General features: G+C 45.4%; 4 protein-coding genes across 4 annotated transcripts; 2 read left to right on the top strand and 2 right to left on the bottom strand.

The window, feature by feature from the left end:
• Positions 1-3514: 3514 nt before the first annotated feature.
• Positions 3515-4884, top strand: PENARI_c011G02634 (uncharacterized protein; the record flags this gene model as incomplete). Its single annotated transcript, XM_022632532.1, has 4 exons — positions 3515-3541; positions 3595-3607; positions 3861-4387; positions 4441-4884. The coding sequence occupies 4 exons, from the start codon at positions 3515-3517 to the stop codon at positions 4882-4884; spliced, it is 1011 nt and encodes a 336-aa protein (XP_022487471.1).
• Positions 4885-7272: 2388 nt separating this feature from the next.
• Positions 7273-8088, top strand: PENARI_c011G06459 (A4/G1 family peptidase; the record flags this gene model as incomplete). Its single annotated transcript, XM_022632627.1, has 1 exon — positions 7273-8088. The coding sequence occupies one exon, from the start codon at positions 7273-7275 to the stop codon at positions 8086-8088; it is 816 nt and encodes a 271-aa protein (XP_022487592.1).
• Positions 8089-8819: 731 nt separating this feature from the next.
• Positions 8820-9575, bottom strand: PENARI_c011G01076 (uncharacterized protein; the record flags this gene model as incomplete). Its single annotated transcript, XM_022632491.1, has 1 exon — positions 8820-9575. The coding sequence occupies one exon, from the start codon at positions 9573-9575 to the stop codon at positions 8820-8822; it is 756 nt and encodes a 251-aa protein (XP_022487499.1).
• Positions 9576-11401: 1826 nt separating this feature from the next.
• PENARI_c011G05921 (uncharacterized protein) lies at positions 11402-11551 on the bottom strand (the record flags this gene model as incomplete). The annotated part of the gene is made up of 2 exons (XM_022632613.1): positions 11402-11440; positions 11495-11551. 2 exons carry the CDS (start codon positions 11549-11551, stop codon positions 11402-11404), a joined length of 96 nt encoding a protein of 31 aa, XP_022487464.1.
• Between the last annotated feature and the right edge of the window lie 93 nt (positions 11552-11644).

Raw genomic sequence — 11644 nt, 5'->3', positions numbered from 1 at the left:
CCCCTACCTCTCGAGATTCAATAAAATTGGGACTTGATAAATCTTGCTGTTAAGGAAATCTGTTCTAAGCCGAACCCTCGAATAATCTAGTTTCTGATTCCTGCGCGAAGATAAACAAAGCATCTTAATCTAGTAGGTATTCGGCATAAAGAACCGTACTGTTATTGGAATGCTTTTTTCTCACGGCCATGGGGGTCTTTGCTAAACTGTTGGAGACGGGCGTCTATCAAATCCTGACTAGATGGCTTCAAATTTCCCATTGTGCTTATTGTCACGAAAAACAAGCGATATCATGTCAATTTCAACGAATAGGACTAGTTATAGTGTTGAGCTTTATATATTCAAAGTCAAATGTTACACTACACATTTGGTGATAACTGCACCAACTCACGTTGCTTACCAATGTGCCCTGCAGAGGAGTTTCTATACAATAGTTCAAGGTCCCGAGGATGCCATGCCAAAAAAAGGAAAACTATTGGCTGGGATATTTTCCGCACTACCGGAATACTAGCGATACTACCGCATCCTACAGATTGAATGAATGATATGGGAAGTGCTGGACAAGATCTCACTCGTTGCCAATTCCCGTCTACATACACCGCTACAATGTAGTGTGCCTTCAGCTCAAGCATACCATCTTTCGAAATGTCCATAAGTATTGCGAGAAGTAGTTGCATCATACCCACTTATCCGCGAGCCCACGTGTCGTGCAACATGTTGGCCAGGGAAATTAGTGGACACGAAAGCCAAGTCACGCGTCTGATAACAGTCGCTGGCGCTGCTGCTTAAGGCGATTTATATGTCCTACTTATCAAGCTTGGACATTGAGGCTTTCAGTAGTTCTGAGATCTATCGGTCAAATGAGACACACTGAAGGTAAAAGACCTGTTAATCATAGAAGATTGGCAAGGTGGTGTGCTGATGGATCAGGTGTCATTCAGGACGTAATTGAAGATAAGATGGTTAACAAGAAAACAAGATAGAGGATGCTTTCGACCATTACCAGCATTCAAACTCGCGGTAATACCTGAAAGACATACGGCGAGCGGCAAAGCCCTCTTAATGCCATACTGTATGCAATACGCGGGCCAGTCCGGACCATTTTTTTCCGCGGTTCCCCGCCTTGAGCACCTTCCTCCGTGCCACTGACCACTTTGAATATCAAACGTGTTTTCATCATGAGTCCACGTAGCTCATATAGCCACCTCGAAATAGCCTGTTTCAACTACGAATCGGCGTTGGCTGCTGCGGATGGCGGCGCAGATCGCATAGAGTGAGTATTCGAGGTCCACCCCGAAAAGGAGTCTATGCTTCACTTTTACTTATTCGTGCCCGTGCCTCAATTTGACTAATCGTGATCAAGACTATGCAAAGATTACAATTCTGGTGGCCTGTCACCTAACACTGCAACCCTCGAACAAATCAAGTCTCAAATAACAATTCCTGTTTACGCGATGATTCGGCCACACGCGGAAAATTTCTTTTATAAAGAATTCGAGTTTGAGATAATGAAGATAACACTGAATAATTTGAAAGCCCACGGAGCTGATGGATTCGTCTTCGGGATTTTGAACCGATTTCCTCACAAGGCTTGCGATGGAGCGGAACATTGGATTGATGTATCCAGAAATAAAGAGCTTGTACGATTAGCTGAAGGTCGCCCTTGCACATTTCATCGCGCGTTTGATGTTATCCCCGAACTTCACTGGCCGATCGCTTTGGCGGACATCATAGATTGTGGGTTTGCATCGATCCTAACGAACGGAGGCCCATCGGGAAGCAAAGCAGCCGAGTGTGCTAATAAGTTAGCAAGTCTGGTGGCCTGGAATTATCCAAAGGGAAAAGGCAGCACCCAACAACGCGATCGTGCTCCAGAAATTATTGTTGGTGGGGGAGTGAGATCATCGAACATCCACATGCTTCATAGAGTGACAGGTGCTTCCGCATTTCACTCTGCTGCCCTTTTGAACTCGAACGAATTAGTCTCTAAGGATGAGGTGGAAAAGATGAAAGCCATAATATCACCGGGGGGAAGCTCATTGAAAGGATGAATCAATAGACAGATAGAAACATACGTACGGTCCTGGCATATTTGAACGTCTCATGATAAATTGTTTTTTATATCGCTTTGACTAACCAACTATTAAAATTGCTGAGACTTGATATGTATTTGCATGTTTTCAATAAAGCACCATATATCTGCGTGATCTCTCATTTTCAGGTATTTTTGAGCTATGTTCCTAGTCAGGTACAAAGATCACAGCGGACATTCTGCGATTTGGATTTACTAGCTCTTTTATATACCCAATGTCAGTGATGGATTTGAAGCGCTCTGTAAATTGGCTTCTATTTTTAATCTATGTCAAAATACTTTTGTAAATCATTCATGTTCAGAAGCGTGCACTACAGCAGTCCATTCAAGCGGTGCTAGTTTGGACACTAGCGAGCACGTCCAAACGAGCAACAATCTTCAAGACTCCAGACCAGGCCGATCTCGTCGTGGGGTAATAAAATATTACATAAAATCAACAGCGATTATCGGCCGTGGAGAACTCAGAGTCCAAGTCAATTGTAGATGCTTCCCGGCTGGAAACAGAGTGATCGGCAGAATGCGGGGTTATACCCTGCCCGTCGGCAAACTGCTATAGGTTTTCTATATTCTATAGATTGCGATTTGCTCTGCCGAGGGGCAATTCCCGTCTAACGCACATATAAAACGGCCTTTGTTGCCATATATCATATTTCGTGTCTGGCCGGATACATTTTTCCTTTGCTCGAGTATTCGTGCTTGAAGATTCTAATACCCCAGACAAAACTGTTTGCCATAAACATGGCCTTCTCTCAATTGAGGTACTGGCTCGGAAAGGCCCAGGTGCCTATAGATCCTGGGCTATCAACGGCGCAGCTCATGTTGACAAATGATGATCTTCGGCCAGGTGAGACTAATCTCAGCAACATAACAAGATTTTACCTTGTCAAGTCCATTGATTCGTCATTGCCAATTGCAAAGCTCCAAACTCTGTCGTGTTCCAAACTAGTCGCACCTCTGATCCGTAACTTGACATCACGCTGACACCAGCATTTTGTATCCTACCTACAGTTGAGCCAGAACGTCGCCAGTGGGGGTGGCTGAATTTTGTTGCATTCTGGATTGCGGATTCCTTGAACGTGGTAAGTGCGCATTGACAGGTCTTCATACAGTCTATAGCCGCATGTTCTGTTTTTCCTTCTTTATTTTCATTTTTATTTTTATATTTTTGAGTACTTGTTCATTACGCCGATCTTATCTGACCTTTTTTGTCAGAACACCTGGATGATATCCTCCTCGATGATAGTAGATGGCCTTTCTTGGTGGCAATCATGGTTATGCGTCTGGATAGGTTACACAATTTCGGCTCTTTTCGTCTGTCTTATTGGACGTATCGCCGCTGTCTATCGCATTCCATTTGCGGTGACCAATCGAGCTTCATTTGGCATCTGGGGGTCATTTTGGCCAATCGTCAACCGGGCCGCAATGGCCGTTATTTGGTACGGTGTACAGGTATGTGAGTCCGCTCTATTTGTGCGTTCTAGACTGGCTGATTGTCTTTATAGACTTATTTAGGAGGTAAGATAGGACCTGAGGATAATTCTGACCTTTTATTTAATCATATTTTACTCAGGTGAATGCGTAACGTTGATGATTGGAGCCATATGGCCCAGCTACAACAAATTGCCTAATTCAATCCCTGTGTCTGCGGGGGTTACTACAAAACAGTTTGTGAGCTTTCTAATTTTTTGGCTGATGTCTTTACCGGCTCTTTGGTTTCCCATTTATAAGATCAGGCATCTTTTCACGGTCAAAGCATATTTCTCGCCAGCTTGCGCTATCGCATTCTTTGGATGGGCTATTGCCCGCGCTCATGGACTTGGTCCAATCATAACCCAACCGAACACCGTACAAGGCAGCGTTTTAGCTTGGGCGTTTGTGAAGAGTATCATGAACTGCATTGCAAACTTTGCTGCCCTTGTCATCAACAACCCAGACTTTACGCGATATGCCCGCGATCCTAAGGATTCGCTATGGCCACAGCTGGTGACAATCCCTGTTGGCTTTGCCGTCACCTCCTTTATCGGCATCATCGTTTCCTCTTCCTCAAGTGTTATTTTTGGTCAAGCCGTCTGGAACCCTTTGACGCTCCTTGGGATGTTCCTAGAAGGAGCAAGCTCCGCAGAGAGGTTTGGAATCTTCGTCATTGCGGCAGGCTTTGCTCTAGCGCAGCTGGGGACAAATATTGCTGCAAACTCGGTATCAGCAGGTACTAACCTCACTGCCCTCTTACCTCGATTTTGCACAATCCGACGTGGCGGATACCTATGCGCGGCTATTGGGCTTGCGATGTGTCCTGTAAGTACTCGCTATGTTTGATTGGGGCCTGTAATGCTCATTTATCTTCACAGTGGACTCTGGTTGCATCTTCCAGCCAGTTCACGCTCTATCTCTCCGCGTACTCGGTCTTTCTTTCTGCGATTGCAGGGGTCATGGCAAGCGACTATTATCTAGTACGCAAAGGATATCTTGATATCCAAGCTTTGTATAGCGCTCGCAAAGATGGCCCATATTACGGTAACTTCGGAATCTCATGGCATGGATATGCCGCCTATCTGTGCGGCATTCTGATCAATATTGTTGGCTTTGCGGGTGCTGTCGGGGTCGATGTCCCCGTTGGAGCAAAATACGTTTATGATATCAACTATTTTTCGGGGTTTATTGCCTCCGGGGCAGTGTACTGGATTCTCGCCAGCCTATTCCCTATTCCAGCGACAAGCGACAGATGGAATGAAATTCCCTACGAACCGCATCACATGTCAGACGCGGAGGAGAAGAAAGTGGAAGATGTCTGAAGCGGGACTATAGGACTACCATCAACCCGGCATCGTTGGTATGCCCCAATTTCTATGGCTGGACAATATTGCAGATTGAAACGAATATTATACAGCGATATAAGTTTTACGATGAGGCATAGAGTGTATTTATGATTTTCCCAGCATACATATTTGATATCTCGACATTGTCTCATGTGCTAAATGACGAATGGGTTAATTATACGATCCTTAAATATGTATTCTTGTCGAGTTATTGTCTTTTCGTTGCGGGTAAGCCTCTCCCCTTTCGACTGGGTTTAGGGTAGCCAGTCGTGCGTAGTGGTGCGTAGTGGGAGCCGGCCAAGTTTTATTTACTTCCCGCGGAAAACATTGTGACCCTAGATCAACTCTGAGGTCAGGTTTATATCTATATATTCATCGAGTAATTGGCGCATTCTTTGTTCTTATAGTCTGACCTGTCACACATTTTGATCGAGTAATGCTGTCTGGTCGGCTACTAATGGCGGATTTCCATCGAGTAACCAAAATTTCGTTCTTGCACTAGGACATTTCGCTCGCATGGCGACAAACGGCTATGAACCCTACGAGCTTAATAATATCTCCTCCAACAGTCACTTATTATCAACCTCCTTTTCTGTTACTTTTGAATTTCTGTGGGCATTTCTATGCGAGAACAATTGAAAGCCTTTGGGTCGTTGAAGTCAGCTTTTGATTAGCATCATAATAAAGGTACTCAGGTACCAGAAATAAAAGACACAGAAACTCCCAAGTTGCCATGAGTGGCGCGAGCGTGCCATTTCCGCCAACACAATAAGTATTTCCAGTGAGACTTTGGTCTGTGGTTTTTCTGGTGCTTCGAGCACTCCGGGAATACAACGAGTCATTTTAACACGAAACGTATGCCCTTTGTATAAACATTGACTGGTTGTTCTCCTCGGTTTATCCTCGATAATGTCTAATTCAGCTTACGGTAGTTTCAACGTTGGGATTTCAATATCCCGGTCTGTCCAATACAGCAGGCCCACCAACATATCGACTCTGGGACGTGATTTGTTGTTAAACTGAAGAATCCCGGTATCCATCCGCTTGATTCCGTTTCAAATCGGAGGTGGTCCTCGAATCGAGTTAGTGTGGATTCGCTACCCCGAACGAATTCCTCACCACTTTTCACGCGCCCGAGGCGGGGTATTGATTCTTTTTAAAATATTGGATAGCGGATCGCTTTGGGTAATTATTTAGTTGCTGAGATATTGTTTTTTGCTATCTACTCATCTCCCGTAGCCCGAGAACCGGACAATAACATTGGCGGCGTTGTCTTCATGCGCGAATTCTTGCTCTTGGGTACAATTGCTTGTCAAAGGCTTGGTAAGCTTATCACTGAAAGACCCGTGATTAATTGGGATACAGTTGGTTAGGATGCACTGACATGCAAGCCACAGTCACATCGAGAGTGCATGGCTTATCGGCATTCATTTACTGCCCCTTTTGCAGCAGTCGATCGTTTCCAGATTGGAAAACTGTGGCTTGTTAGATCCAATGGTCACACTGTTCGTTGACCGTAGCACCTCTTCACCTCAAGGTCTTGGTGTCACCACCTTATCACTCACCTAGACTCCGTCGGGAATCCGATATTATGCAAATTTACATACATACTGCCAGACGAATTACTAGGTACTGGCCAGGTTATGCCGAAGACCTGTGAGCCTTAAGCACCTGCTGGCTTGAATGTATCAAAGGAACATGGACTTTTATTTACACTGGTCTATTCTATGAAAGCTATAGACAGTCAAGGTCCATTCTAAAATAGGTGAAGATAACTTTTATTTACTTTACTGACTGAGAAATTATTTTCAGAGGCTAGCACCTAGAATAGTTGCTTGTTATCTTCGCCTAGTGTAATTTCTCAACCGGCGAATAGTTTCAAGTTACTGAAAGATTATCCTAGCGAAATCCGAACTGTGTGTTGCGTGACTAGATGCCTAGCGCTTCCAAGAACCTATGCAGACCTGGCTTTCTTGGATTAAGCTTTGCAGAAATAGTTTACCCGTGCATAAATTGGCTTATATTATACAGTTGTTCTTAGAGTGATATCTCGGTCTCCGACGGTGACAGATCGTCCGAATCCGTGATTCCTATTATCTGGAAATGGCGATGTTGCATTGGCAAGAAACTCTGGGCTTCCGGTATCCTGGTGAGTTGGATGAGTCTTAATATCGCATGAAGGGCTTTTATCCCATTGGTTTCAAACGAAGTGATTACCATATCCTAGAAGAAGGGGAGAAGTATAAAAAGAACATTGTGTCCGCTCGAAGATTGATCATCTCACCAGTAAATTCTTTCTCAATTGCCTGCTTTTTATGCAGCGCCTCGCTCGATCTACTTCAAGTTAAAGATATAACCATCACCATGAAGATCTCAGCATCCATTGTCGGTACAGCCCTGCTCGCAACGTCTGTAGTTGCAGCACCTCTCACCTCGCAACGCCAAGCACGCCAGGAAAGTCGCCGAGTTGCCAGAGCTGCGGGTCGTTCCAGTCATCCACCCTACAAGCCAGGCACATCTGAAGTGCTACACTTGAATGAGACATCTCAAGCAGAGTATAGCACCAACTGGGCCGGCGCTGTGTTGATTGGCACCGGATATACGTCTGTGACTGCGGAATTTACAGTCCCGAGACCCAAACTTCCTACTGGTGCCTCCTCAAGCACTCAGTACTGTGCCTCTGCGTGGGTCGGAATCGATGGCGACACCTGCTCCACGGCCATTTTGCAGACTGGGATTGACTTTTGCATCCAAGGCAGTACCGTGTCATACGATGCGTGGTACGAATGGTATCCTGACTACGCCTATGACTTTTCTGGCATCTCAATCTCGGCTGGAAATGTGATTAAAATTACCGTCGATGCTTCCTCCAAGACCACTGGTACTGCCACCGTGGAGAATGTGTCCACTGGAAAATCTGTCACCCATAGTTTCACCGGTGGTGTTGACGGTGATCTCTGCGAGTACAATGCTGAATGGATCGTGGAGGACTTCGAAAGTAACAGTTCTTTGGTGCCTTTTGCCAACTTCGGTACTGTGACATTCGAAAATGCCGAAGCCACGAGCGGTAAAAGTACCGTTGGACCCTCTGGTGCTACAATCATCAACATCAAACAGAGCAACTCGGTTCTGACATCGTCTTCGGTGTCCGGCAACAGTGTCACTATTGAATACATCTAAATTCACACACGGAGAGGAAGCAAACTGGTTTGCTAGAGGTTTGTGGTGATTAAGCAAGCTATCATGGCATAGGGATGATGGAGAGTTTTGCTAGAAAAATGAAAACCTATTTTCAGTAAAGTGCCGGCCACTCTGGCTCGATGTAATTAGAACATGTATAGCATTGAGCTTGACTGTAGACCATATATACTGATCAAGAATGCATCATCTCTTTATTGTAAGCCTCTATCTGCCCAAGTGATTTGTCATTCTTAGTCGCGAAATCAACGTCCCTCGGATATTCTCTTACAAAAACCTTTACACGTATTTGTCCTCGGGCACAAGCCAAATGCCTTCTATCGATCAGTTTACCAACTCTCGGTCAAAAAATAGACGCGTCTCTTGATATTTCCAGGACTCATATTCATCTATCTCTAATATCTGAAAGGCGCGAATTGAGCGACTGGGGCCATTATTCGTTTTCTTACAAGACCAACATAATCTTAAGATTTCAGTCATCGTTATCTCGTATAAATCGTGAATTAATGGTTCAGTATTTAACGACATCAAACTAACACGATTTTGAGGTACCACCATGCCAGTATTGCGGATCGAAACAAGCGCCAACGAATAGTTATTGAAATCGACCTTAAGCAAGCGTCCAAGGGTGCTCTCCATGGCTTACAGTACAATAATCGGCCAAATCATATCGGACAACATTATTCGTGATGTGAGAGCAACTGAATTATTTCTCAGGGCCTCCCGCGTGGTGAGCTTGAGAAAGGATATCCGAGGGCCGATGACCCATGATAGTTGAATGTATCTGTCTTGTCGACCCTATGGCCAGATGGCAAAACTGACTTTCCGGGGTCATCAGGTATTCTGACCCCGTAAAATCGCCATAGAGCATCCTGTAGCACGTCATAGCAAGCACCATATCGCAAAACCGTACATGTTGTGAAATTAATCATGGTAGAGGAGAGACGAGGGTGGTGGAACTTTTGCTTCCCGTAGTCAATAATAATGTCCGCGACACTCAAAATCTCTGGTTCAATGCTTTCGACTTCAGACTTTGTTCCTTTTCCCGTCATGTTCGCCGATGACCCCATCAAAGGGAGTTCCTCTGTGGTGGCCAGTCGAGATAGTTCTTCCTGTAATGCACCACCATTGACCAGCATTGCAATAGTTCCCGCAACGACACACTGTGCCAACGTTTCGGCAGGGATCTTTCGTATAATGGGATGATCAGACTGGTATGGGGCAACGACTCCAATGGGGACATCTAAATCTACGCTCAAGAGTTTGACCATACTTCTCTCGGTTGGCGAAAGTACATGAAGGGCACAATGGAGAGCGTAGCTGCCTATCATCGCGTGTCGCTTGTTTGGTTGACGTTGCTTGGTGAGGAAAATCCGGGTCAAGGCCTCGGGGTCGATCGCGACAATTCCATAGCCGACATCAGCCGGAATGATTGCAATTCCACCTTTTTTGAGAACTTCAAATACCATCTTGGCATCTTCTTTTGGATTTATGTTATGCTGCTTCATTTTACTCCCACGAGATCTGCGGGTAAATCGAAATGAAGGGTACGTTTGGCTGTTGTTGCATGCAAAAAAGGAACTACGAACAAAATCCAGCACGCCAGATAATATGGTATATAGCAGTAGATTCAGGCCACAATAAAACTCATACCTAGTGTCATCTACCTATCGAGAAAGGTGGCATCACTTCTGTGGGGTTATACGGTGTGTGACAGAAAGGAACAGTGACGTGAAAAGTCATGCAGGCCTCATGTAAAAGAGCCATATCAAGAACAGTTGCCACTTGTTCAATTGCATTATGACGGATATGGTGGGACAAGGTCAAGTAACATTTCATCAATGCTACTCTCAATGGTGAGATCCAACTCAGAATACATTCATTACTGGATCCTCACATGTGATTCATTCGAAAGAAATTCCCCACGACTTGCTCCCTTAATATCCTCCAGCTGCGATGTGGTGACATTCACTGACTCGGTAGGCCACACAGCGTGCCAAACTCCTCGTGCACGAATAGAATATTCATTTCCCTTATCAAGTGTCATTGTAGGCAAATTGATTGTAGTTTGCAGGGTTTGGCGTGGAAGTATTTCCACTAAATCATCCCTAGAGGCAGGGAGTTTGCGTGATATCTTTATGATAGGAACGGGCATTGTCCGATGCGTTGCTATGTCCCGAACCTCAAAGATCCCTAGCACGCCGGCTTGGGGGTCTAACGGGGTAGCCCATCTGAGAAAGGTAACGGGAAAGTCCGCGGCATTGTGGACTGATGCTGTGATATGAATAGCGGGCGGTTGCTGTGCCCCGATGATTGGGACCTGAGACGTCAATGTGACCTGCAGACTCAAGCCTGAGTCCATGTTTCGCACGTGGAGTTTCTGCCGCACAAAGGAGGGAAATGAGCAAACTGTGGATTTCTCACAACTTTGGTAAATAACAATTAAGATGAGGCTGTTATTTCACGAAAGAAAGAAGAGTGAAAGAAGATAATTGTTCCCAGGCCGAGCCTTGACTTGTGCATTCATAGGGAGTAACCTCCCGTATGTCCCTGCAGAATTATATTTAACCAATAAAATAGACGTCCCACGCCGAGTCTTCTCGTCAGGGTCATCTCTGCCCCATCTTCCCGGCCTCCGTGTCACTCCCGTCTCTCTAAGGCTTGGCCTCCGCGGCACAATGTGTGGGGTTCCTCGACACGCTTAAAAGCCAAGCCACTGTTTGCTCTAAACAGTTATCTGACCGAGCTTTCTAATGGCTGAGTCTAAGCATTCTGTCTGCAGTCAAGTCTCCGGCGCCGTCTTGGGTGGTATCTTGGCACCGGAGTCCGGCGATAAATGCAGGGTCAATGGCTTGGCGCCATATAACGAAGAGGGGATGTAACAAAACATGATAATGGTTTAGCAATGTCCTGCGAGATTAACATGCTTTTTCTGCTATCTTGTCGGAATAATGGTCTTATCTAGTATTAATGTCTCTGTTCAGGCCTCCAGTGAGCTCTTTTTGTGGTCGGTAGATACCGCTGTATAAACCTAGGGCAACTGATTTGTATACTGAATAGAGAGAGGGATTTGTATATACTCTATTGGCATTGGACAATCAGCGGTCTTATGGATTCACCTGCTCTTCCTCAGACAATGTCAAATGCAACTACCTACTACCGACCGAGTTTCATGTACTTCCCCTCAATCTCGATATACAAGTTGCTGTGCAGCGTCTATTGGAGGTACGGGATTCCGCCGGGCCAAGAAGACAGTAAATAGGAGATCTGCAGAGAGGTAGCTATCTTGAAGAATCTACGACCAGTTAGAAGCCTCCTTCGTGGCTCCTTCGTCCTATACAGGGTCAGCCACGAGTTGTCATGGCTGCTCAATGCTATGGAATACCACCTTCTTTCTCCGCAATGGCGATGGGCGATCACGATCATTGAGATAATCGGCAGACATTCAGAGTGTCGCAATCAATACCCATCCAGCTATAAGTATCCGGTCCCCACGACGTGAATGAAGATATCCAAGCATCGAAACGCAATCACAGGT

This window comes from Penicillium arizonense (assembly GCF_001773325.1).
Source record: "Penicillium arizonense strain CBS 141311 chromosome Unknown PENARI_contig011, whole genome shotgun sequence".
Classification (NCBI taxonomy): Eukaryota; Fungi; Ascomycota; class Eurotiomycetes; order Eurotiales; family Aspergillaceae; genus Penicillium; species Penicillium arizonense.
This window is presented reverse-complemented; position numbering and strand designations above follow the sequence as displayed.